Raw genomic sequence first — 22,151 nt, forward strand, 5'->3', positions numbered from 1 at the left:
TGCATTCCTAGATCTACATGGTATCCATGAAGTGTTTCAGTCTGGTTTTAAGTCCCAGCATAGTACGGAAACTGCACTGTTGAAGGTTTCTAACGATTTGTCACTTACTACTGACTCGGGGAACTGTGCGGTTCTAATTTTACTGGATCTGTCCGCTGCATTTGATACCATAGACCATAAGATCTTGGTTACACGCTTAGAAAAATGTGCTGGTATTGAGGGTATTGCGTTGGCATGGTTTAAATCATATTTGTCTGAAAGAACTATCTCAGTTCGCCTTGGAGAATTTGCCTCCTCAACGGCTTCTTTTACGTGTGGGGTCCCCCAGGGCTCCATTTTGGGGCCTATTTTGTTTGCCTTGTATTTGCTCCCCCTGGGACACATTTTCAGGAAGTTTGGCATCTCTTTTCATTGTTATGCAGATGACACGCAGATTTATCTGCCTTTGAAAAGGAGAGACACTCATACGTTAGCGCCTCTATTACAGTGTCTTGAGGAAATTAAGGCCTGGATGGCACTGAATTTCCTAAGTTTTAATGAAAGAAAAACAGAAGTCATGCTGTTCACGCCGGGTGGCACTTATGAATCCTTACAGGTGGATCTTGGGGAATTGAATCCACTAGTGTAACCATATGTTAAGAATTTGGGTGTGATTATGGACTGTGATTTTAAATTGGATAAACAGATTAACTTAGTAGTTAAGTCTAGTTTTTTCCAATTGAGACAACTCACCAAGGTTAAATCTTTCCTGTCTTTTATAGACTTTCAAAGACTGCTTCATATTTTTATCTCATCGCGTCTAGACTATTGTAATGGCCTCTATGTAGGCATTAGTCAGGCCTCTCTCTCCAGACTGCAGAGGGTCCAGAATGCAGCAGCTCGCCTGTTGACGGGTACACGAAAGCAGGAACACATTACCCCTATTCTCTCCTCTCTTCACTGGTTGCCTGTCCATTTTAGGATTAATTTTAAGATTTTGATGTTTGTTTTCAAATCTCTTAATGGTCTTGCACCAAAGTATCTGTCTGAACTGATCAAGCAGTATGCGCCGCCAAGAGCGCTTAGGTCTGCTGACCATTTGCTTTTAGTTGTCCCTCGGGTTAAGCTGAAGAGCAGGGGCGAAAGAGCATTTGCAGTAGCTGGACCAAAGCTTTGGAAAAATTTGCCCTTGTACATCAGACAGGCTCAGACACTTGCTGCTTTTAAATCTAGTCTTAAAACCTATTATTATAGTTTGGCATTTGACGCTATGTGAGAGTTGTTTTATTGCTTTTGTTTAATTGTTTTTTATTTTTTGTGTCATTGATCGTTTGTAGCAGTAATATAGATTTTAAGTGTACAGCACTTTGTCAAACACTTGCTGTTTTTAAAAGTGCTTTATAAATAAACTTTGACTTTGACTTTGACTCCCTTCAGACAGGACCGAGGCGGGTCTGAGGCTTGCTTGTCAAGCGCAGAACCCACACTCAGGTCGTCCAGGAGGTCAGACTGGTACGCCTGTAAAACAGCATAGTGTGCAGAGCATCACCAGCCTGACCTGCTGCTTGATAAGCCCTTCCCAATAAAGTGGAGGTTGTCCTACAAGGCTTTGAGGGGAGAGAGGGCTTCTTAAGTGACGATGCCGAGCCCGGCGAGAGATGGCCAGCAAGCGTCTCTCCGACCGGCGGCATCACTGAATACCCCCGTGCCTCAGCACCCATGATAGTCGAATATAATGACGTCGAGGGTATGTGAACACGGGAAGAAATGTTTTTTTTTTTTTTAGGGGTTCCTCCATGAGCGAGAAAGCTCTTAATGGAGGTTATCAAAGAAGGGAAGGGACTCATGAGGCGTTCCCTTTCTTAGACTGGAAGATAAAATCTATCCCCTAATTTGGAGGGTTTGGGGGTCTCTTTTTCACGTGGCCAGTCCAATCTGGCAACCGCACGAGTAACAACATCGAGCAACTCCTCCGTAGATTTTTTATCGCAGACGGAAAGCTCGGAGGCGGGAAGAGAATCGCGATCCTCCTCATGATCCGAAGAAGCGTCGGAACGCGCTTCGAGATCATGTGAAGGACCAGCTGGGTTTGAGGAGAGAGCGAGAGAAAGGGATAAACCCGTCTCTTGCTCCTAAGCCAAATCCATGCAAGAGCCCCATGAACAATCTCTTATTTTTTATTTATTTTTAAAAATAAATAATGCACACTGCCTAACAAATTCTAAATCCTAACAGAGGAAAGAAAGTTTTGACAGGGTTTGTGAAACACACAGCCACAGAATCGCTCTGAAAAAAGAGTGTCTGACGACACCTGGTGACACATCCATTTATAGCCTGGCCTCAGGTGCATCTAATTTATCAGCCAAGGCTATAAATTCACCGGAATTGTGTCCTCCCCGCCATGACGCTGAACAATGTTCATTGACGTGTTACACACATTATTCACAGCTCGGTCACAACTAAGATTGTGCCCCATAGCGCTTAGCAGCACAGCATCATAGTGAAGCTTTTTGTAAAGGGAACACTGAAAACACTGTAATAATGTACTAACACAATACAGGCAGGACAGAGAACAGCCCAAACTTTGAACTTTGAAGCAAGCAGACAATTAATTTATTTGATTAAAATGCAACCCTTTGCAGTTTAATAATCACACAAGGTCAAATCATTATGTTGATTTTATTTTTATTAGGCAAGGCAAGGCAAGTTTATTTATATAGCACATTTCATACACAATGGTAATTAAAAGTGCTTTACATAGAAGAGATTAAAATAAGAATAAAACAAAAAAATAAGAATAATTGAAACAGTTTAGAATATTAAATTAATTAAAATACAGTACAAACAGTCGGACACACAGTGGCACAGTGCTCATTCAGTAAATGCACAGCTAAACAGATGTGTTTTGAGTCTGGATTTGAATGTGACTACTGTAGGATCACATCTGATCTGTTCTGGAAGCTGGTTCCAGCTGAGGATGGCATAATAGCTAAAAGCAGACTCTCCTTGCTTAGAGTGAACCCTTGGTATTTCTAGCTGATGTGATCCTAATGATCTGAGTGATCTGTTGGGTTTATATTCAGTGAGCATATCTGCAATATATTGAGGTCCTAGCCCATTGAGTGATTTATATACCAGAAATAATACTTTAAAATCAATCCTAAATGTAACTGGGAGCCAGTGTAAAGACCTGAGGACTGGGGTGATATGTTCATATTTTCTGGTTCTGCTCAGAATCCTGGCAGCAGCGTTCTGTATGAGCTGCAACTGTCTTATGGTCTTTTCGGGAAGGCCAGTGAGGAGTCCATTACAATAATCCACCCTGCTGGTGATGAAAGCATGCACAAGTTTCTCTAGGTCTTGACTGGAAACAAAGCATCTAATTCTTGCAATATTTTTCAGATGATAGTATGCTGATTTAATTATTGCTTTGACATGACTACTGAAACTAAGGTCTGACTCTAGAGACACACCAAGATTCCTGACTTGATTTTTAGTTGTTTGACCCCTAGCATTAGATATGCATTCACCTTGAGAACTTCATCTTTGTTTCCAAACGCAATGACTTCAGTTTTGTCTTTGTTTAACTGAAGAAAGTTTTGGCACATCCAACTGTTTACTTCATCAATGCATTGGCACAGGGAGTCAATGGGGCTGTAATCGTTAGGTGATAGGGCAATGTAGATCTGTGTGTCGTCTGCATAGCTGTGGTAAGCAATTTGGTTCTTTCTCATTATTTGGCTCATTGGGAGCATATAGAGGTTGAACAGGAGTGGCGCAAGAATTTTGCAGCCCTAGCAGAAAGAGAACAAATGTGTTAGCATTACATTTCGTCTAGGTTACGTATGTAACCTCCGTTCCCCTGCGGTCGCTCTCTCCACGTTGTGTCGGAGAAGCGACACTAGGGGTCTTTCTTGAGCGCCAAAATATGCCTCTGACTTATGAAAAAAGGCCAATGAGAAGTTGGCAGACAGTATTTGCATACCCCGCCCCCGGACATACGGGTATTTAGTCGGGGCGAATACGGGAGTTCATTCAGGATTTTTCTGAGGAGCCGGAAATGGTCCGGCCACAACAGTGGCTCGGTTCAGCGTCATGGCGGGGAGGACACAACGTCTCGTTCCCTCCATCTGGGAACGGAGGTTACATACGTAACCTAGACATTCCCCTTCTGTTGCTCTCTCCACGTTGTGTCAGAGAAGCGACACTAGTGGTCCCACTTTAATCATGCCATGCGCTGAGCCGTGTACGTGAACTGCTGATACAGAAGCGGGCAGGTGTTCTTCTGTGCAAACGCGACCAACTGTATCCGACTGCATGTACCCTTCCCCAATGCCCCATTAAGACATCAGGATCCTTCTGGTTACCCTAGAGAGGGGAACAAGGTGATGCTTGCCAACCTGGGAACGGGCCAAGCTTGGCTGGGCCTCTTTTCTCTCTATGTTTCTCGCATAGAGCAATCACGGCCAGGGCCCTTACATGCATTAAGGGAAGGGGGTCTTACCCAGTTTCCTATACTTTCAGGGGGAGAAGACCCTGCGGAGACCACACCTATCCTGCAGGGGAGGTAAAGGTGGTGAACACATCACATGGCCGTCTTAGGGCCTATGTGGGAAGTTTGGCACGGTGGTAGATCCAGCCTCGGAGAGGGGGGAGTTGCTACAGCATGGCGACCGAGGCAGCTGTGACTGCCTAAGGGAGACACGGGAGTCTGCTCGTGAGGGGACAGTACCGCGGAAATACACACAGGGGGAGTCCACGTAGGAGGCCTAACACCTGTGGAGCACCTATTCCAGAACAGGGTAGATTAAGTACCCGTAGTGGACTGGGTCGGCAAGTTGAACTGCTGAACTGCTGAACTGCTTAACTGCGGACCCAGAGGGCTGGGGAGGAATCAACCAGGGATCCGAGAAGTGGGATGCCCTGGGAAACAAGGCGCACTATTTTACCTCGGCTGAGGGAAAGGGCGCTAGGCGCAAGTGATTCACCCGGCCAGTCCGTCAGCGTGTTACCGAGTTCTCGGACCTGAGAAAACACGAGACGATATTGACTCAACCCGGAGATTGTAAAATCTAGCAAAGGTATTGGGTGTTGCCCACCCTGCTGCTCTACAGATGTCTGTTAGGGAGGTATCCTTGGCCAGTGCCCACGAGGACTCGACACTTCTAGTTGTGTGTGCTCGGACCAGCAAGGGGAGGGGCATGACCTGGGTGTGATAAGCCAAAGTAATGGCGTTGACAACCCAGTGGGCGAGCCTCTGTTTGGAGACAGCATTCCCTTTCTGCTGTCCCCCAAAGCAGACAAAGAGCTGCTCAGAACATCTAGAGCTCTGCGTGCGGTCCAAATAGGTACGCAAAGCACGTACTGGACACCGCAACGAAAGGGCTCCTCCCGGGGCAGCGCTTGCAGGTTCACTACCTGTTCTCTGAAGGGTGTGGTAGGAACCTTGGGCACGTAGCCCGGTCGTGGTCTTAGGATCACGTACGTGTCTGCCGGACCGAACTCCAGGCAAGTGTCGCTGACAGATAACACTTGCAGGTCCCCAACCCTCTTGATGGAGGCGAGCGTGATCAGCAGGGCAGTCTTGAGAGAGAGGGCCCTAAGTCCAGCTGAGTTTAGCGGCTCGAAGGGGGGTCTCTGGAGACCCGTGAGGACCACTGAGAGATCCCAGGAGGGAACTAGGCCTGGCCGGGAGGGATTTAACCTCAGGGCGCCTCTTGATGTACCAGCGCAGCGGGGCCCCTTTCCAATGGCCCGCGGCTGCGTGCCCGTTGCACACGGCGCCCCAACCTGATCTGGAGGCGTCGGTCATGACCAGGACGCGTCGGGACACCTGCTGCAAGGGTACTCTCGTACTGCCCGTAGAAAGCAGAGGTCTGTCCAGGGTTTGAGTGTTTGGCGGCAGGCGGTGGTGATCATTACCTGGTGCGTGCCACGGCGCCATGCTCGTCTTGGGACTCGAGTCTGGAGCCAGTGCTGAAGTGGTCTCATATGCATCAACCCCAGTGGCGCGACCGCCGCGGAGGACGCCATATACCCCAGGAGCCTTTGGAAAAGTTTTAAAGGGACCATTGTGCCTGGCTTGAAGGAAGCGAGGGGACAGAGACAGGCCGAAGGGGAGGACTTTGTACTGATACGCCTGGCCATCGAACGCGAACCGCAGGAAGGGTCGGTGTTGCGGCAAAATTGAGACGTGAAAGTACGCGTCCCTCAGGTCTACCGCTGCGAACCAATCTAGATGCCGGACGCCAGTCAGAATCTGTTTTTGCGTGAGCATTTTGAACGGGAGTTTCAGAAGAGCCCGGTTGAAAACTCGCAGGTCCAAGAACGGTCATAAGCCGCCGCCTTTCTTGGGTACAATGAAGTAAGGACTGTAGAAACCCTTCTTCATTTCGGTTGGAGGGACAGGCTCTATCGCGTCTTTGAGTAAAAGAGTGGCGATTTCCGTGCGCAGGGAAATGGCATGCTTGCCGTGTACTGCGGAAAAGCGGACGCCCACAAAGGGGGGCAGAGGCATGGCAAACTGAGTTGAATGGTCCGGTGCAGCCAGCGAGACGGGTTGGGCAGTGAAAGCCATGCTTCTAAACTCTGTGCTAGGGGCATCAAAGGGACGCTTAGTATTTTGGACATACCCGGCGGGGCCTCGCAGCGGGGCGGAACAGGTAATGTGGCGTCGGGAGGCATAGGTGCGGCCCGAGGCTGAGGTGCTGAGAACAAACTCAAAGCACTTACCTTGCTCTGTGCGCCCGGCAGGGGGCGGGTTCGTGACTGAGGAGAACATGAACCATCCACAAACGCAGCCTCGGTGTGATCGCTGCCAAAACACACGAGACAACGCCTGTAGCCGTCTGAAGCGGAGAGCACTCTACCGCATCCAGGAACAACACAGGGGCGGAAAGGCATCTTGAAAAAGATGTGTCCTGAAAAGGACGTTCAACGCCGCTGTGTTTTTGCTCTTTTAGAGGAAATTTCTCTTTTAAATAAAATCACTCTTTTATAGGAACTCTTTCGAGTTTTGTCTGTGCTGTTGAAGCGCCCAGGGCAACAATGCACAGCCGTGCACAGAGAAGGAGGAAGCCGCTCATATGCGCCGTCAGATCCAACAGCATGCAGATCGTCAGAGGTATACACGGAAACTTGGTGTGTGTGTAACTCGCAGCAGACTGCATACACGACCGTCGGCTCCGAAGAAATTTTCTGAATGAACTCCCGTATTCGCCCCGCCTAAATACCCGTATGTCCAGGGGCGGGGTATGCAAATACTCTCTGCCAACTTCTCATTGGCCTTTTTTCATAAGTCAGAGGCATATTTCGGCACTCAAGCGAGACCCCTAGTGTCGCTTCTCCGACACAACGTGGAGAGAGCGACAGAAGGGGAACTAATGTTATTACTAGTATGAATGAAAATTACATTTGATGAGGCCAGCAGGGGGTGCACACCTTGCGGTCTGTGTGGGTCCTAATGCCCTAGTATAGTGACGGGGACACTATATTTGTTTATTTACAAAGGTAAAAAGCAGAACTGATCAGAGGGCGTCCCACTGGGAGAAGTCATTTGTTTTGGAGAGTGATGGAGGGGTGTCTTATGGTTAAGTGGAGATCTTGAAGGGCGAGGAACTAGCACTCCACTTAGTATTTTAGTCATTCATTGTAACGGGGCACTCCGATATTAAAGGAATAGATCACCTTCAAGTGTTTCAAACCTTTATGAATTTCTTGTGTGGAACATGAAATATGTTAAACAACACACTACAATGTGAGTGAATCATATGCATATGTGACAATTTCATGCTATGTCACTAAAAATGTCTGTTATTATCTAGTAAATGTTCAGAATGAACTCTCCAGTGATTGAGTTGTGAAGTGGCAAAGATCTTCAGCACGAGACCATTTCACTCTCTAATGGAAATGTATCTTATTGTCTGCAGTGGATCTGGAGTTGTCACAGATGTCACCATCGGTTTCATGATTTACATTGAATGTGAAGAGGTCAACTCAATATTCTCTGTTCAATCAGATACTGAATGGCTCTGCAGACCAGTTTATTGTGTCTGTTGGATTATAATACACGTTATGAGAGTAAAACTTTGGTTTGTGTGTTTAAGTAGTGTTCAAAGATGAGATCCATGCAATCTGGAGTCATGGTCTCTTTTTAATATCCTTTCTGTTCTTTGCAGTAATTTGTTAATCAAAAAGTAAAAAGTAGCATTAAGTCTAATCTCACATAGCACTATTCTTTATGTCACTAGTGGAAGACCAGATTCACCTGTATTCAGTTCTGTGTCTGTGAAGAGTGATCAGTCAAAAGGTGAAGTACCGAACTTCAGTGAGGAAACACCATCAAAAAGGTATTTCATGTGTTTTATTGTTGGTCATATGCAGACTGTGTTAAAGTATTTCATTCATTCATGGCAGACATGTACAATAAATAATATATAATAAATATAAAAAGTATGTAAATTTTTATACTGTCTCAGCCCACATTTCATGATAATAATTTTCTAGAACCCATTCAACTGAATATTTGAGAATATTAAATGATTGTAATATTAGAATATTATATTGATAATGATGATGATATTTATTATAATTATTAGTTGGAGTAATATATTTCTGTAAGAAAATCTTGACTTGCACAGGGCACTGCAATGTGATCCAATTAAAACTGTTCTAAACCGTCAAAGTTGTCAGAAAACTGATGAAGGTTTTCTGAGCGCAGCTAAATTCCCAACATCTGTATAACTCCTCATTTTAACATCTCATGCTCTGTATTATTTGTATATTAACTTGTGAAATTACTTTATGTAATTACACAAAATTGCAATTAATGTGAATCTGGTGTGCTTTAATGCACGTAAGCAAGTCAGAGTGCATCTGTTACTCTGAGCACAAGATGTTATGAATATTGGCATTACATTTCTAATGTTATTACTAGTATGAATGAAAATGACATTTGATGAGGCCAGCAGGGGGTGCTCACCTTGCGGTCTGTGTGGGTCCCAATGCCCTAGTATAGTGACGGGGACACTATTCTGTAAAAAGGCCCCGTCCATCAGATTAGATGTTCAACTGAGTTCCTGACTCTCTGTGGTCAATAAAAATCCCAGGAGCATTTCTTGCATTGGCTCTTATCAATCATGACCTAATAATCCCCATCATTAATTGGCTCTATAGGTCTACTCTCACCTCTCCACCAATAGCTGGTGTGTGGTGAACGTACTGGCGTCGCAAAATGTGTAATGAAGTGCGTTAATGTTTCTGGCATCAAACCTGATACATAAACTTCACTGCATTGCAACTGCAGGTGTGTACAAACCTTAAAGGGACAGTTCATGCAAAAATACTAATTCTCTCATCATTTACTCACTCTCATGCCATCCCAGATGTGTGTGACTTTCTTTCTTCAGAACACAAATTAAGATGTTTAAAAGAATATTTCAGCTCCCATGGTCCATTCAATGCAAGTGAATGAGTACCACATTTGAATCTCCAAAAAGCACATAAAGTCAGCATAAAAGTAATCCATAAGACTCCAGTGGTTTAATCCATGTCTTCAGAAGTGATATGATTGGTGAGGGTGAGAAACAGATCCATATTTAAGTACTTTTTTACAATAAATCTACACTTTAGCATTCTTCTTCTTTTACTTTTGACAATTCACATTCTTCATGCATTTCGCCACCTAGTGGGCAGGGAGGAGAATTTATTGACTTAATTGAGAAAATGACTTAAATATTGATCTGTTTTTTACCCACATCTATTATATTGCTTCAGAAGATATATATGTAACCAACAGAGATTTATGGATTACTTTTATTCTGCCTTTATGTGATTTTTGGAGCTTAAACATTTTGGTACCCATTCACTTGCATTCAATGGACCAAATGAAACATTCTTCTAAAAATCTTCATTTGTGTTCTGCTAAAGAAAGAAAGTCAAACACATCTGGGATGGCACGAGTGTGAGTAAATGATGTCAGAATTGTCTGTTTTGGATGAACTATTTAAGGTTCCAATTGTCACGCGTCCTAAAAAACCTGAATTTGGAATACAGTTTTCTAGTCAAAAAAGTAGAAAATAGTTCTGGAAATATTTTAATATAATAGAAGAGTTTGACCGTGTTACTAACAAGGTTTTTGCTACATGTACAAATACATGGTAAAGATCGAGATTGAGAATAAGAGTCAAATAAAAATTTTGTCACTGTCGGTGGCTGCATATTTTTGAAATGTTTTGCCTTGAAAAGAGTGGAAACTCTGATCATGAAATACATTATTTAACATTTAAGTAGAAATTGTTTGGGATTTTGAGATATTTTACCCTATTTTGATAAGCTCTTTTGGGCAATAGCAACCCCAGACACAACTTTATACATTTTTTTATGAAAAATATGATTTTTCAACACTAAGATTTTCTCTCTGTGTTGAGAATTCAGTGGAAAAATCTGAAAATCATGTTGAAACCATCCTGCAGTTTAATTACATTCATTCATTAAAAACAGTCTGAAACTCTGATAAACAGATATATCTGTGCTGCTTCAGACGCTGATGATGGTGTAAATCAAAAACATTTTGTTTTGTGCACTTTGGCACTTTTTGCAAACTCGTGATAAAATTTTAAAGATTGTTACTATGGACATTATTTACCAGCTTTTGCTTTCCTTGTATTCAATAATGAAAGGAAATGCAGAAGTTGTCAGTATATGCAGAATATTTGGTACACTATTTGTGTAACTGATGGAGTTGGTCCAAAAAGACTGACATGTGAGGGGAAATACCCATTTTGTGAGGAACATGGGGATTTCACTCTGATATATGTGAATATCTCTTAAAGTGTTTAACAGATTAATCCAAAATGAATCTATTCATTACCATTTATTTTGCTTTTGAATTATCATGAAGAGAATTTACTGAAATCATAAATTCTAAATAAAGTTCATGTACATAATCAGTTTTCTAGGATCCAAAGTTCAATAGAGATCCAGGAAATAGTTTGTTTAACTTGCACAGATGAGAAAGGACAGTTTATATTGATCAAATAAAAGAAACTGATGGAGGACATGATTTATGAAAGTGCCACTGCTAAGTCTCCTCTGCCATCACTATATGAATAGACTGCACTCTCCAGTGATTGAGTTGTGAAGTGGTAAAGATCTTCAGCACGAGACCATTTCACTCTCTAATGGAAATGTATCTTATTGTCTGCAGTGGATCTGGAGTTGTCACAGATGTCACCATCGGTTTCATGATTTACATTGAATGTGAAGAGGTCAACTCAATATTCTCTGTTCAATCAGATACTGAATGGCTCTGCAGACCAGTTTATTGTGTCTGTTGGATTATAATACACGTTATGAGAGTAAAACTTTGGTTTGTGTGTTTAAGTAGTGTTCAAAGATGAGATCCATGCAATCTGGAGTCATGGTCTCTTTTTAATATCCTTTCTGTTCTTTGCAGTAATTTGTTAATCAAAAAGTAAAAAGAATCATTAAATCTGATCTCACATAGCACTATTCTTTATGTCACTAGTGGAAGACCAGATTCACCTGTATCCAGTTCTGTGTCTCTGAAGAGTGATCAGTCAAAAGGTGAAGTACCGAACTTCAGTGAGGAAACACCATCAAAAAGGTATTTCACATGTTTCTTATTGTTGGTCATGTGTACACTATATTAGAAAGTATTTGAATAAATATTTATCAATGAAATTGAGCATTTAATTTCTCAGACTTGAAGACAACATTAAGTCACAAGGGGTTTGACAAATATTTTTAGAATATTCATGACAGTATAAATATATTTAGCTTTTGATTTATCACCAAGAGAACATTTCCAGAGAGTATAAAAATATTAAATGGCTTTCATTTCAAAAGTTTTGTTCCTGACATCCCCATTGCAGTGTTTGTAAATTACCTGCTTAATGCTGGAGTTACAAGTATTAGAATTCAGAATAAAGATTGACTTTGTTTGTCACTTGAGAACAGGGCCCATATTCACAAAACATCTTCAGGCTTAAAGTAGCTTGTAAAAACTGCTGTTCACTTTTAATTCTAACTCTGGTTCGAAGTAATTGAACGGTTACAGGATGTCCAGTTAGAACATTAAGTCTCACACCAGGGTGTACTTGTAAATTATTTATTGTGTGTGATTAATTAGTTGCACGCACACATATAATTCCTTAGCTGGCAACACTTCTGACTAATTTAGCTATTATTAACTATTAACAAACACATTTACACATCCTTTCTCCATAATATCTTGTTTCCAACTCCTCAGAAAGTTTTGGAACAGTCCAAATCACGAACAGAGGCGGGGGAGTTTGGAAGAGTCCATTTCTGAAGGGTGGCCTTTTTTACATAGCTCCTAACATAGAAATTTAGGAGCAAGTCTTAAAAATGAGTGCCGTGTCGTTTCATTATTTTTATCTAAGAGTAATTCATGAAGGAGTTTAACACTTAAAGTAGCTCCTAATCCCACAACAGCTTAAAAGTCTTCCAGAATCACAAATGACCTGAAGTATTTCCAATTTCATCAATCCATATTTAAAACAATGTTTTAGATTATATATTATCATTGACCTTTTAAGAAGTTATTGTCTGGATCATGAGGGTGTTTTTATTATTGCAAAGTTAGTTAGAGATGCATTTAATTCTCCCATGAACCAGAACAACCCGATTACACCAGAGATTACATTTTTTGACAACTCTGCACTCTCTAGCCACAGGAAAAATGAAACTGTAGCACAGAGAAGTTGGAAATGTTGGTCATCTGTCAGCAGAATCATCTATCAAACTATACTGTATATGACCTCTCCTGACCTCACATCATCTGATAGTTCATAGCATGTATTTTCCTGTGGATGTGCGCTCGCTGCAGAGGAAAGGTGTCATTCATTATCTTAAAATAGTAACTATGGAGCAGATTTATGCTCAAACTTAAACAAATAGAATGTTTTGCAAACAAACACAATCCACTTAAGAAAGAAAACTCGTCTCTCAAACAAACGAAGCGATTTGAAAATACAAAGGGCCATTAGAGAGAAAATTAAACAAATGTGTTGTGTTTTACAAATATTAAAAAATGTTCATATGAACCTACATCATATTTCAGAAACAAATGCAAACTTTACTACAAATTCTACAGGAGTATTGAACAAATACAAAATCCAGTGTTAACAAGTACATGGTACTTTTGAGTCACGTGACTTTTGGCACAATTTTCTCACAAATGCATCAATGCCGATTTTCTCACAGATAGTTTGTGCAACATCCTCTTTCAAAACTGTAGATGGCGCATTGCTGCCACATGCCTAATATTGTCTTCACTTAGTTATGCTGTTATTACTACATATTATAGCGTAAATAACAATTTCTAGTAAAAATCAGTTTGTATTATAAACTGATCTTAATAAAACAAGAAATGTTCTTGTGATAATGTGATAATGATAACAAGATAATGGTAAATTGTAAAAATTACATTATTTGTCATTTTAACTAGATTAGTATTTGATATGACAATTAATTTGCATTTATTTAATATGCTTCATTCACTTTTATCCATAGTACACTTTCTGCTCAGTGTGCATTAACTGCAAATAAAATCAACAAACAGGAACAGCGTTTGTAGTCATTATGGCATAGTGAACATAAACCATTAAGCGATTTTTGTATAAATGTTTTAAATATAAAAAGTCAACAAAGAAAACAGTAAAGCCCTTACCACCCCCAGTGTTCCCCTGCCTCTAGTGGTCCCAGGCCCACACTATATTTTGGCTATCAAACCGGATACATGACTGTTGGACACATATAAAAAGGGTTATTAATGACAATAACAAACTGACTAGTTGTTTAAAAATGTAAAAAGCAACTTATGTTTTTAAGATCATTTTAACTAATCGTGTATATCATGGAACAATGGAGCAATGCCAGCATGTAAATCATTATTACTAATTAAATATGTAGTTTTGAACAAAGGTGTTTAACTGCATACAGCCAAAACTTTCGGCAATATATCCAGGATTTTATCTGATCAAGTCAAAAATAATCTGAAAATACTGATATACATGGAAATTGCACGTCATCTAATTTAAGTTATTAAGCATTTATTAACACAAAACATTGCAATAATAATGACATAACTGAGAGAATAAATGTTAGGTAGCCTATTTGGCAGCACTGCACCATCTACTGTTTTGAAAGAGGATGTTGCACGACTTATCTGTGAGAAAATCTGCGTTGAGGCATTTGTGAGAACAACAAGAATTTGGTTGAGAAAATTGTGCCAAACGTCACGTGACTCACAAGTTTTATGGATTTTTTCACATTTGATTTTGTGTTTGTTTAATGATCCTCTAGATTTGTGAAATATGATATAAGTTAATATGAAAAACATTTTATATATTTGTAAAATCCAGTCCATTTGTTTGTGGTACACGACAACTACCATTAATTTTCTCTTAAATTCCACTTTGTATTTGCAAATCACTTTCTGTTTGTTTGAGAGTCTAGTTTTTTATGAAGTGAATTGTGTCTGTTTGTTAAACGTTTATTTAAGGTTTGGCACAAATCTGGTTGTCATCCATAGGTCAACTCCGCCTACTCTAACATTCAGATTTCCTCTGTAAAACCAATTTTGTGAATAGGTTTTATGCAAAAACTCTTAATCAGGAACTCTTTGGAGAACTCTTTAGTGTAAGATAAAAAATCTTTGTGAATAATTGCCCAGACTTGTATGCAAGAGATGAGTTGATTCCTTTCACTAGGGAAAGAGCAGGTTCACATGTATCCAGCTATGTGTCTGTGAAGAGTGATCGTTCGAAAGGTGAAGTACCGAACTTCAGTGAGGAAACACCATCAGCTACCAAAAGGTATTTCATGTGTTTCTTATTGTTGGTCATGTGTAGACTGCGTTAGAAAGTATTTGAATGAGTATCATAAAACTTTACTAACTTACTAACTCGGTCAAATCGCTAAAGTCAGCTCTAAACTTTATGTACTTTTGTTCTATGTATTTTTTTAGTAATCAATGTCAGAAAGAGACCGTACATATCGGTTCAGAATTTAAACGGTGGAAAACTCTAAAAGCACAGAAGGGACTAAAGAGTGATGCAGAAGTGGCATCTTATCTTCTGAACAGGTGAGGACACAAACTGAGAGATATCAGAGTTTACACTGAACAGTTACATTTACAATGTAAATGATCACATCTACCATCCCAAATGTGTATTATGTTGTGTTTATTTTTGCCAGAGATTGATTAAGTCATAACATGTTACCTGACCACATTGTGCCTTTTGAAGCAAATTTCCCTGCATGCAGTGACTCATATAATAATGAAAATATTTTTTATTTAATTTAAGGTTTGTTGAGAGAATTCAATACCATAAGAACATAGATATTAGTTAAAACTTTTGAGACCCACATCAGCAAAAAAAGAAATGCAGCTGTTGCTAAATAGTGTGTTTACAGAATCACATTCTACTTCTTAAGGAATGAATTGATTCTTGATTCTCCAAGATCTTGTTTGGTTACCGTTTGACTCCATAGGTAACGACTTTCAATCAACTTTAGAAATGTTGACAATGGATCAAATTATTTAGTGTTTATTAGTGTAAACAACAGTACAAGAAGGTGGAAAAACAACAGTAGTTGTACACACCAAGAGCGCATGTGTGAGGAAGTCAGGAGGTCCCTTAATTTGTATAACATGAGTCTGAAGGAATATAGAGACATCTTTATGCGTCTGAACTCCTGAAGAAAAATAGTCTAGTATCTCATAGCAGTCTTAGCACGTGTCCATCAACTGTCTGTGTATGTGTGCACAGTCAAATGGAGTATACAGTACTTTAAAAAAGTCTGAGCACTGGACTGTACGCATGCACTTGAGTCAAAACTGAAGTATACTTTGGGCTTCAAGGATTAGATTACCCAAAAATGAAAATGCATTAATTGTTTACTCACCCCTGTGTTGTAACAACCCCATTTATATTTCTTTTTCTTAACACAAAGGGAGAAATTGTGAATAAATGTTGTGCTCAGTGATGTCATACAGTGGCAGTTTATGGTGACCACCTCTTCAAGCTTCAGAAGGACTCAACCACTGGTAGCACAGTTGTCGGCCCACCGGCGGAGACCGCCTTTGGTTCGCCAACGTTTTGCTCTTTGTTTTTCCAGTTGACCACCAGCGACAGTTGCCACTTTTCCCACAGTGGTCCACTACTGGGCCGCTAGTTTATAATAAATTATTTATTTCTGGCAGCAGACGCGCTGTCACCCTGAAAGAATAGGAGCTGGAAAAGAACGCCTTCCCCGATGCGTATTATAGCGTTAGATGGCCCCAGCCATTTTAACACTCTATGCGAGAGACATAGTGAGAGAAAAGGCCGTGGCTGGCGCGGCCTGCTCCCATGCTTGACATGTCGCTTGTTCCCCTTCAGGGATGCTGGGAACCTAAAAGTTAATGACGTTTTTATGGGGCATTGGGGAAGGAGTCTGATGCAGCCTGCTACTTTAGCACGCAACTGCCTGCTCGCACCTGCATCAGCAGTCCACGTAACATGGTTCAGCGTCATGGTGTTATTGGATAGGGAACCCTAGTGTCACTTCAATCGACACAATGTCGAGTGAGTGACAGAAGGTTAGGTTACTATTGTAACCCCCGTTCCCCGATGGAGGGAACGAGACATTGTGTCCCTCTTACCACGACGCTGTACCAAGCCACTGTAACGGTCGAACCTTATTCTCCTTATCCTCCATTTATACCTGTATGTTCGGGGGAGGGACATGCAAATTCTGTCTGCCAATTTCTCATTGGCCTTTTCTCAAGTTCAGAGGTAACCGAGGCCTTCAAGAAAGACCCCTAGTGTCTCTTCAACCGACACAATGTCTTGTTCCCTCCATCGGGGAATGGGGGTTACAATAGTAACTTAGATGTTATGTTTTTAGGTTTTTAGCTATTAATTTAATATTAGGCTATCATACAAATCACTGTCTCTGTTTATTTATCTATGTTTGGATATATTCAGAAGTCTCACTCACACGCGAGCAATAGTTTGAGAGAGGTTTTTATTTGTAGATTATGTATTTTAATCCATCCACATGTTATTGGCATGTCCCTTGCACCTGTATGCCAAATTTTAAAGTGTGACTAAACTGCGCTAGTCAGCAGAAATACGCAGTGCTGACAAACCATACATGCGACCACTGCTCATCACAAGCCGTTCAAAGCATTATGCACATCAGGTTCAGTGGCCCTGCAGTGGAGGCTGGCGTGAGTAAACACGTCTGCTTGTGTTTATTTTATTATTATTTACTTTTTGTTTTCAGAACAATACATTACTTTAACGTTTCACACACACAAATCGGCGACTCCCAAATAAACATCATTAAAGGTGCACTCAGTTATTGTTTTCCTCAATACATTTTTTTACTCAATGAAATGAACAGTAATTTTGAAATGTATATATAAAATCAACCACTCAAATGAGATGAAGACTCCATTTTAGTAACTTTATAAAAGTTGTTTTATTCTGCATGGACAGGATCTGTCTGTTCTTCTGTCTGTCTGACTATATGTCTGACATAATTGCTTCAAGTCTGTGCATGTAAACATGATCAATCTTTGCTAAACGGCAGATTTTATGCTTTTGTGAAAAGCCAAAAATGATGTATTGAAATGTATTGTTCATTTATTCATAACATTGGTCAAATATATTTTGTTAACAGGGTTCAACATGATACGCAAGACTCATATTTAAAGATTCACAGACGGCGCAAGGATTTCAAAGAAAATATCCTTTGGATCTTCCAGGTAGGAAAATATGATTTTTTTTTTTTAAATAGACTTAAATAATTCGGTTCATGGGAAAAAAAATATCACATAGTATTGAAAATGAGTCAATAAAGTGTTTATAAGGGAAGTGTTTTTGAAATGGGGTCTCTGGAGTCCTTGCGGATTGTTGGTCCTCTGTTAAGGGCAGGGAGTGAAGAGGCGGTTTGGTCCAGGTAAAAGGGTCATGGTCCAGCAGCCACACGCTCCCCTCAAGGTCTGGGGCTCAACGGGTGGCACCTTCACTGGAGAAGCTTGGCTTCCCTAGGCTGTTGCGACTGAGGGTCAGCATGTATGCATTGTCCAATCTTAATTTGAGGCGGGGTTCAAGAAAAAGGGTACGGGCTGTACATATGTTTCACCACCAGAATCCCCTTCCTGCTTTATTTCTGGACCTGTGAGGACACCAATGTGCATACATGGGGAATAATCTATCTCCTGAATAGAAGCGTGCTCTGCATTTAAAGGCATCACTGAAAAGGCTATATTGACTTCAGGTGCACCTCATCACATTCTGCCAAACAAGGATTGTTTACTTGCACCTCCTCTCTCCTGCCCACTTCTGTCTGAATATAGAAAGGGCTGCTGTTTGATATGGTTGAGAAGAGATGACATATCATAATGTCTCTAGAAAACAGTCTCTAAAAGTATACAGAATCCAGAGCACAGATATTAAGTGGCTAATACTTCACTATACTCATTAAGTGCCGTTATTTCAATAATGTATATGAGGTTTTCACAAGGTATTTCCTAAGTTGATGTATTTGTGTACACATCACTCAGGAGTTTGTGAGCCACAGCACAAGTTACAATTCAGTTTATCTGATAATCTTACAGATGCAGTGGTACACGACTCAACTTTACGACCTGGTGAATTCTTAAGTAATCACATTAATTTTTGTGCTTTTTATAATAATAATACATAAAGCCTGCTTTAATTTCTTGTAACTTGCGATTTAGAAATAAAAAAAAGTACTGGCAGGGCCAGGGGCTGCCAGGAGCTGAAAACTCATCTGCCGATTTAAAAAATGAAAAAAGTATGGATCATTATTACAAATGCTCTCCGACATTTGACAGATTATGATTTCGAAGGTTGGCTGTGTGATTTCATGACTGCATACATCAATCTTAACGTCAGTATGTTGCTTCTGCCAGTTACTGCATGATGATAATAAAGTGCACAAAATGTACAAGATTAAAAAGAAAGTGTGGAAAATTCTGGCTCTGGCTTTGTTGATCGTGTCTATGACAGCAGGTGGTAGGCCACTTAGATCTTCCGCATCCCGTCCAGGGCCAGACATGGAGGATCCAGAGGTCTGGGCACGGATGCCAGAGGGTGCCCCCTCCCAGAGAAAAAAGGTCCTTCCTCAGGGGAATCTACCAAGTGAAACCATCCCCACATTGCCTCCATCGCCAGCCGGGTCGTCCTCAATCCCGTGGGAAGGAGCGACGTGGGGGGCGGCTGGAGTGGAGTTTCTTTTGAGGAAGGAAAGCCGTGACCATCCACGAACCATCCACAAACGCCGCCTCAGTGTGATCACGGCCCAGACATATACTCTTTAAAGAGTGCTGTTGAAGCGCCCAGTGTCAAAGGCTGCACTAGTGTTCAGAAAGCTGCTGATATGCACTGTATATCCAACAGCAAACACACTCTGCAGAGGTGAATGGATCTGTAGTGTTTGTCAGCTTGCTGATTGCACAACCGCTCGGCTCTGGAAAAAGAAATCTGAATGAACAGACACATGCCCTCCTCCTTTTATACCCGTATGTCCGGGGTAGGGGCATGCAAATTCTGTCTGCCAATTTCTCATTGGATTTTTCTCAAGTTCAGATTTAAACGAGGCTGTAAAGGGATCAATGGAAAGGAGGAGGCGAGAACCGGCTTGACAATATAAATAATAGTTTTAATGACAAACTTAAAAGACAAAAACACACGACGGACATGTCCGTAAATGATCTCTCTCTCCCGCACGATCCTCTGCAGTCGACCTTTATCCATCTCGGAGGCTTGATTAGCCTAATACGGGACCGGGTGTGTAGGATCACGACCCGGCCACACCCTCCGCCCTGCCACATTCTTCCCTCGTTCTCTCAGGCTGGGGAGCCCCCAGCATGACGTACACCCCCACCCCCTTTCCCTGGGGGAGGGCGTGCCCTAAGCCCCATCTGCCGGCAGGTCGTCCCCGTCTACCTGGACGAGGGACTGGACAAGGGGAGGGAAACAGAAATAATTAAACTGGGGGGTTACTTCCTGTAACAGTGTAGTACCCCCCCAAAAAACACTGTAAAATTTAAAAGAGAGGGAAAAGGCCAACGCAGAGCGACAGTGAGAGAGAGAGAGGAGAGAGAGATGAAAAAAAAAACCTCTTACTCGCCAGTTCTCCGATATGCCGCAGCTTGTTGCTCGGCCACTCCTCCACCCTCTATCGGACGACAGCCGCGCCTCTCTGGGCAGATCAGAGGCAGACCTCCAGCCCCTGGCGGACGGAACGCTCCGCCGCATTCTCGGGGAACAGAAGGGGTCTCCCCCGCCCCTGGCAGCGGTTCTCCCGCTCCAGACGGTCGGTTAGGAGCCCATTCTCCCCTTGCGGTCGGCGGCCGTCGTCCTCTTCCAGGCAGCTGGGCTCCTCGTCCCCCGGCAGATGGCCGTGGCTGCTCCGTTGGGGTGGACGGTAGTGGCGAGAACTCTACTACGGCGTATCCCTCCTCCTTCCCGGATTTCGGCACCAGTGTAAAGGGATCAATGGAAAGGAGGAGGCAAACACTTAAAAGACAAACACACACATGTCGGACATGTCCGTAAACGATCTCTCTCTCCCGCACGATCCTCTGCAGTCGACCTTTATCCCTCTCGGAGGCTTGATTGGCCTAATACGGGATCGGGTGTGTAGGATCACGACCCGGCCCCGCCCTCCACCCTGCCGCAGAGGCCTTCAAGAAAGACCCCTAGTGTCGCTTCAATCGACACAAAATTGAGTGAGCGACAGAAGGGGAACAATTAATCTGTTCGTCCAGCAAACACTCAGTATTGATTGTCTATCAATGCTCAGAAAGGATATTTCTCATGGCCAAACAAAAATAACTCTTTGTTAGCATGTAGCTGTGATCGAATCATTACATTGACGTTGATTTACAAGCAGACCAGGAAGAATAAACAAAAAAGCTTTATTTAACTATTTAGGCACCAGTCTGCATACGCATTACATCTCTGCGCACGAGCACAAGGTATTTTAGAATACGATTGAGAAAGTAGTCTTATTCAAATGTTTACATGGCTAATATTTTTCTTTTAATCAGATTATTTTAGGTGTACACACCTCCTTCCATCAGATTGATATTTCATTCAGTTCCAGCTAAATCTGATCATGTTTGTGTTTACATGAAGTCTTTTCAATCTAATTGAACTATCAGTCAGATTATAAACTGATTATTTGATTGCATTTAAATGCCATTGAGGCAAATAAAATTCAGTAAATATTGATTAGCTAACAGTGAACTACCACAGTCAACAGATTGCTATTATTTACTGATTAGTTAAGTGTTTCTAAATTAATCAACAGTAGTGACGGAAGTGTTAATGTAATACTACAAATTTTTCCTGCATTAATTCCTGCATTGTTACCTGTCAAGTATGAAAGTTTTCTATTACCAAATTTTTTGTCATATTTTATTTGGTACTCTGGTATGGAGCCAAATTTAATATTAAGTTGTATTTTAAATAGGTTTGAATTTGAATTTTTTAAACTCCAATCCTTGACATTTCATATTTAACCAATTTTTGTAAAATTCAAACCGCAGAAATTCAGATCTACAGAAAGTGGGTCAGAGGTCAAGTTTGTTCCACAGGGAAGAGGGTCTCGGAAAAGTCGAACGGAGCATTTTGGCCAATTACAGGTCGAGGTGCAATAATTATCTGGCACGAGCGTGATTCAAAAAGTCACCATACTGACCATGAAGGGGTTCTTAAACTTTTATGATTTATATTTTTATGGTTAGCACATCAGCACATTCTCAGCACATGAGAATCAATGATCAACATCATGATCAATAATGCGCGTGGATTAATGGCGTTGAAATGCCTTTATAATGATGACCATAACGATGAATAACCTTATGAAAAAGTAAAAAGGCTTATACATTTTTACATTGTTATTATTAACAATAATCAACATTACCTAAAATTGAACCTTTTTATGCTGCTTGTTTAAACTTATTTTGCAGCTTTGAAGATTTATGACAAGAACACGTGAAATGTTCAGTTTAAAATGATTCTGACAGTCAAACTAAAAATAAATGGCATAATGACTAAACATCATTAGGGATATGCATGTGTGAGAATGACAGTCATCCT

The 22,151-nt window shown here is 41.4% G+C and overlaps 1 protein-coding gene across 1 annotated transcript in view; it reads left to right on the forward strand.

Annotated features, from left to right (window-relative positions):
* The window catches only part of LOC127639456 (uncharacterized), a 160,057-nt gene that overhangs the window by 12,941 nt on the left and 124,965 nt on the right, over positions 1 to 22,151 (forward strand). Inside the window, exons 4-7 of the mRNA XM_052121510.1 lie at positions 8,229 to 8,327; positions 11,507 to 11,605; positions 14,736 to 14,840; positions 17,698 to 17,782. Of these exons, the coding sequence (XP_051977470.1) occupies positions 8,229 to 8,327; positions 11,507 to 11,605; positions 14,736 to 14,840; positions 17,698 to 17,782 (388 nt within the window). The remainder of the gene's footprint in view (positions 1 to 8,228; positions 8,328 to 11,506; positions 11,606 to 14,735; positions 14,841 to 17,697; positions 17,783 to 22,151) is intronic.

This window comes from Xyrauchen texanus, chromosome 48 (genome assembly GCF_025860055.1).
Source record: "Xyrauchen texanus isolate HMW12.3.18 chromosome 48, RBS_HiC_50CHRs, whole genome shotgun sequence".
Taxonomy (NCBI): domain Eukaryota; kingdom Metazoa; phylum Chordata; class Actinopteri; order Cypriniformes; family Catostomidae; genus Xyrauchen; species Xyrauchen texanus.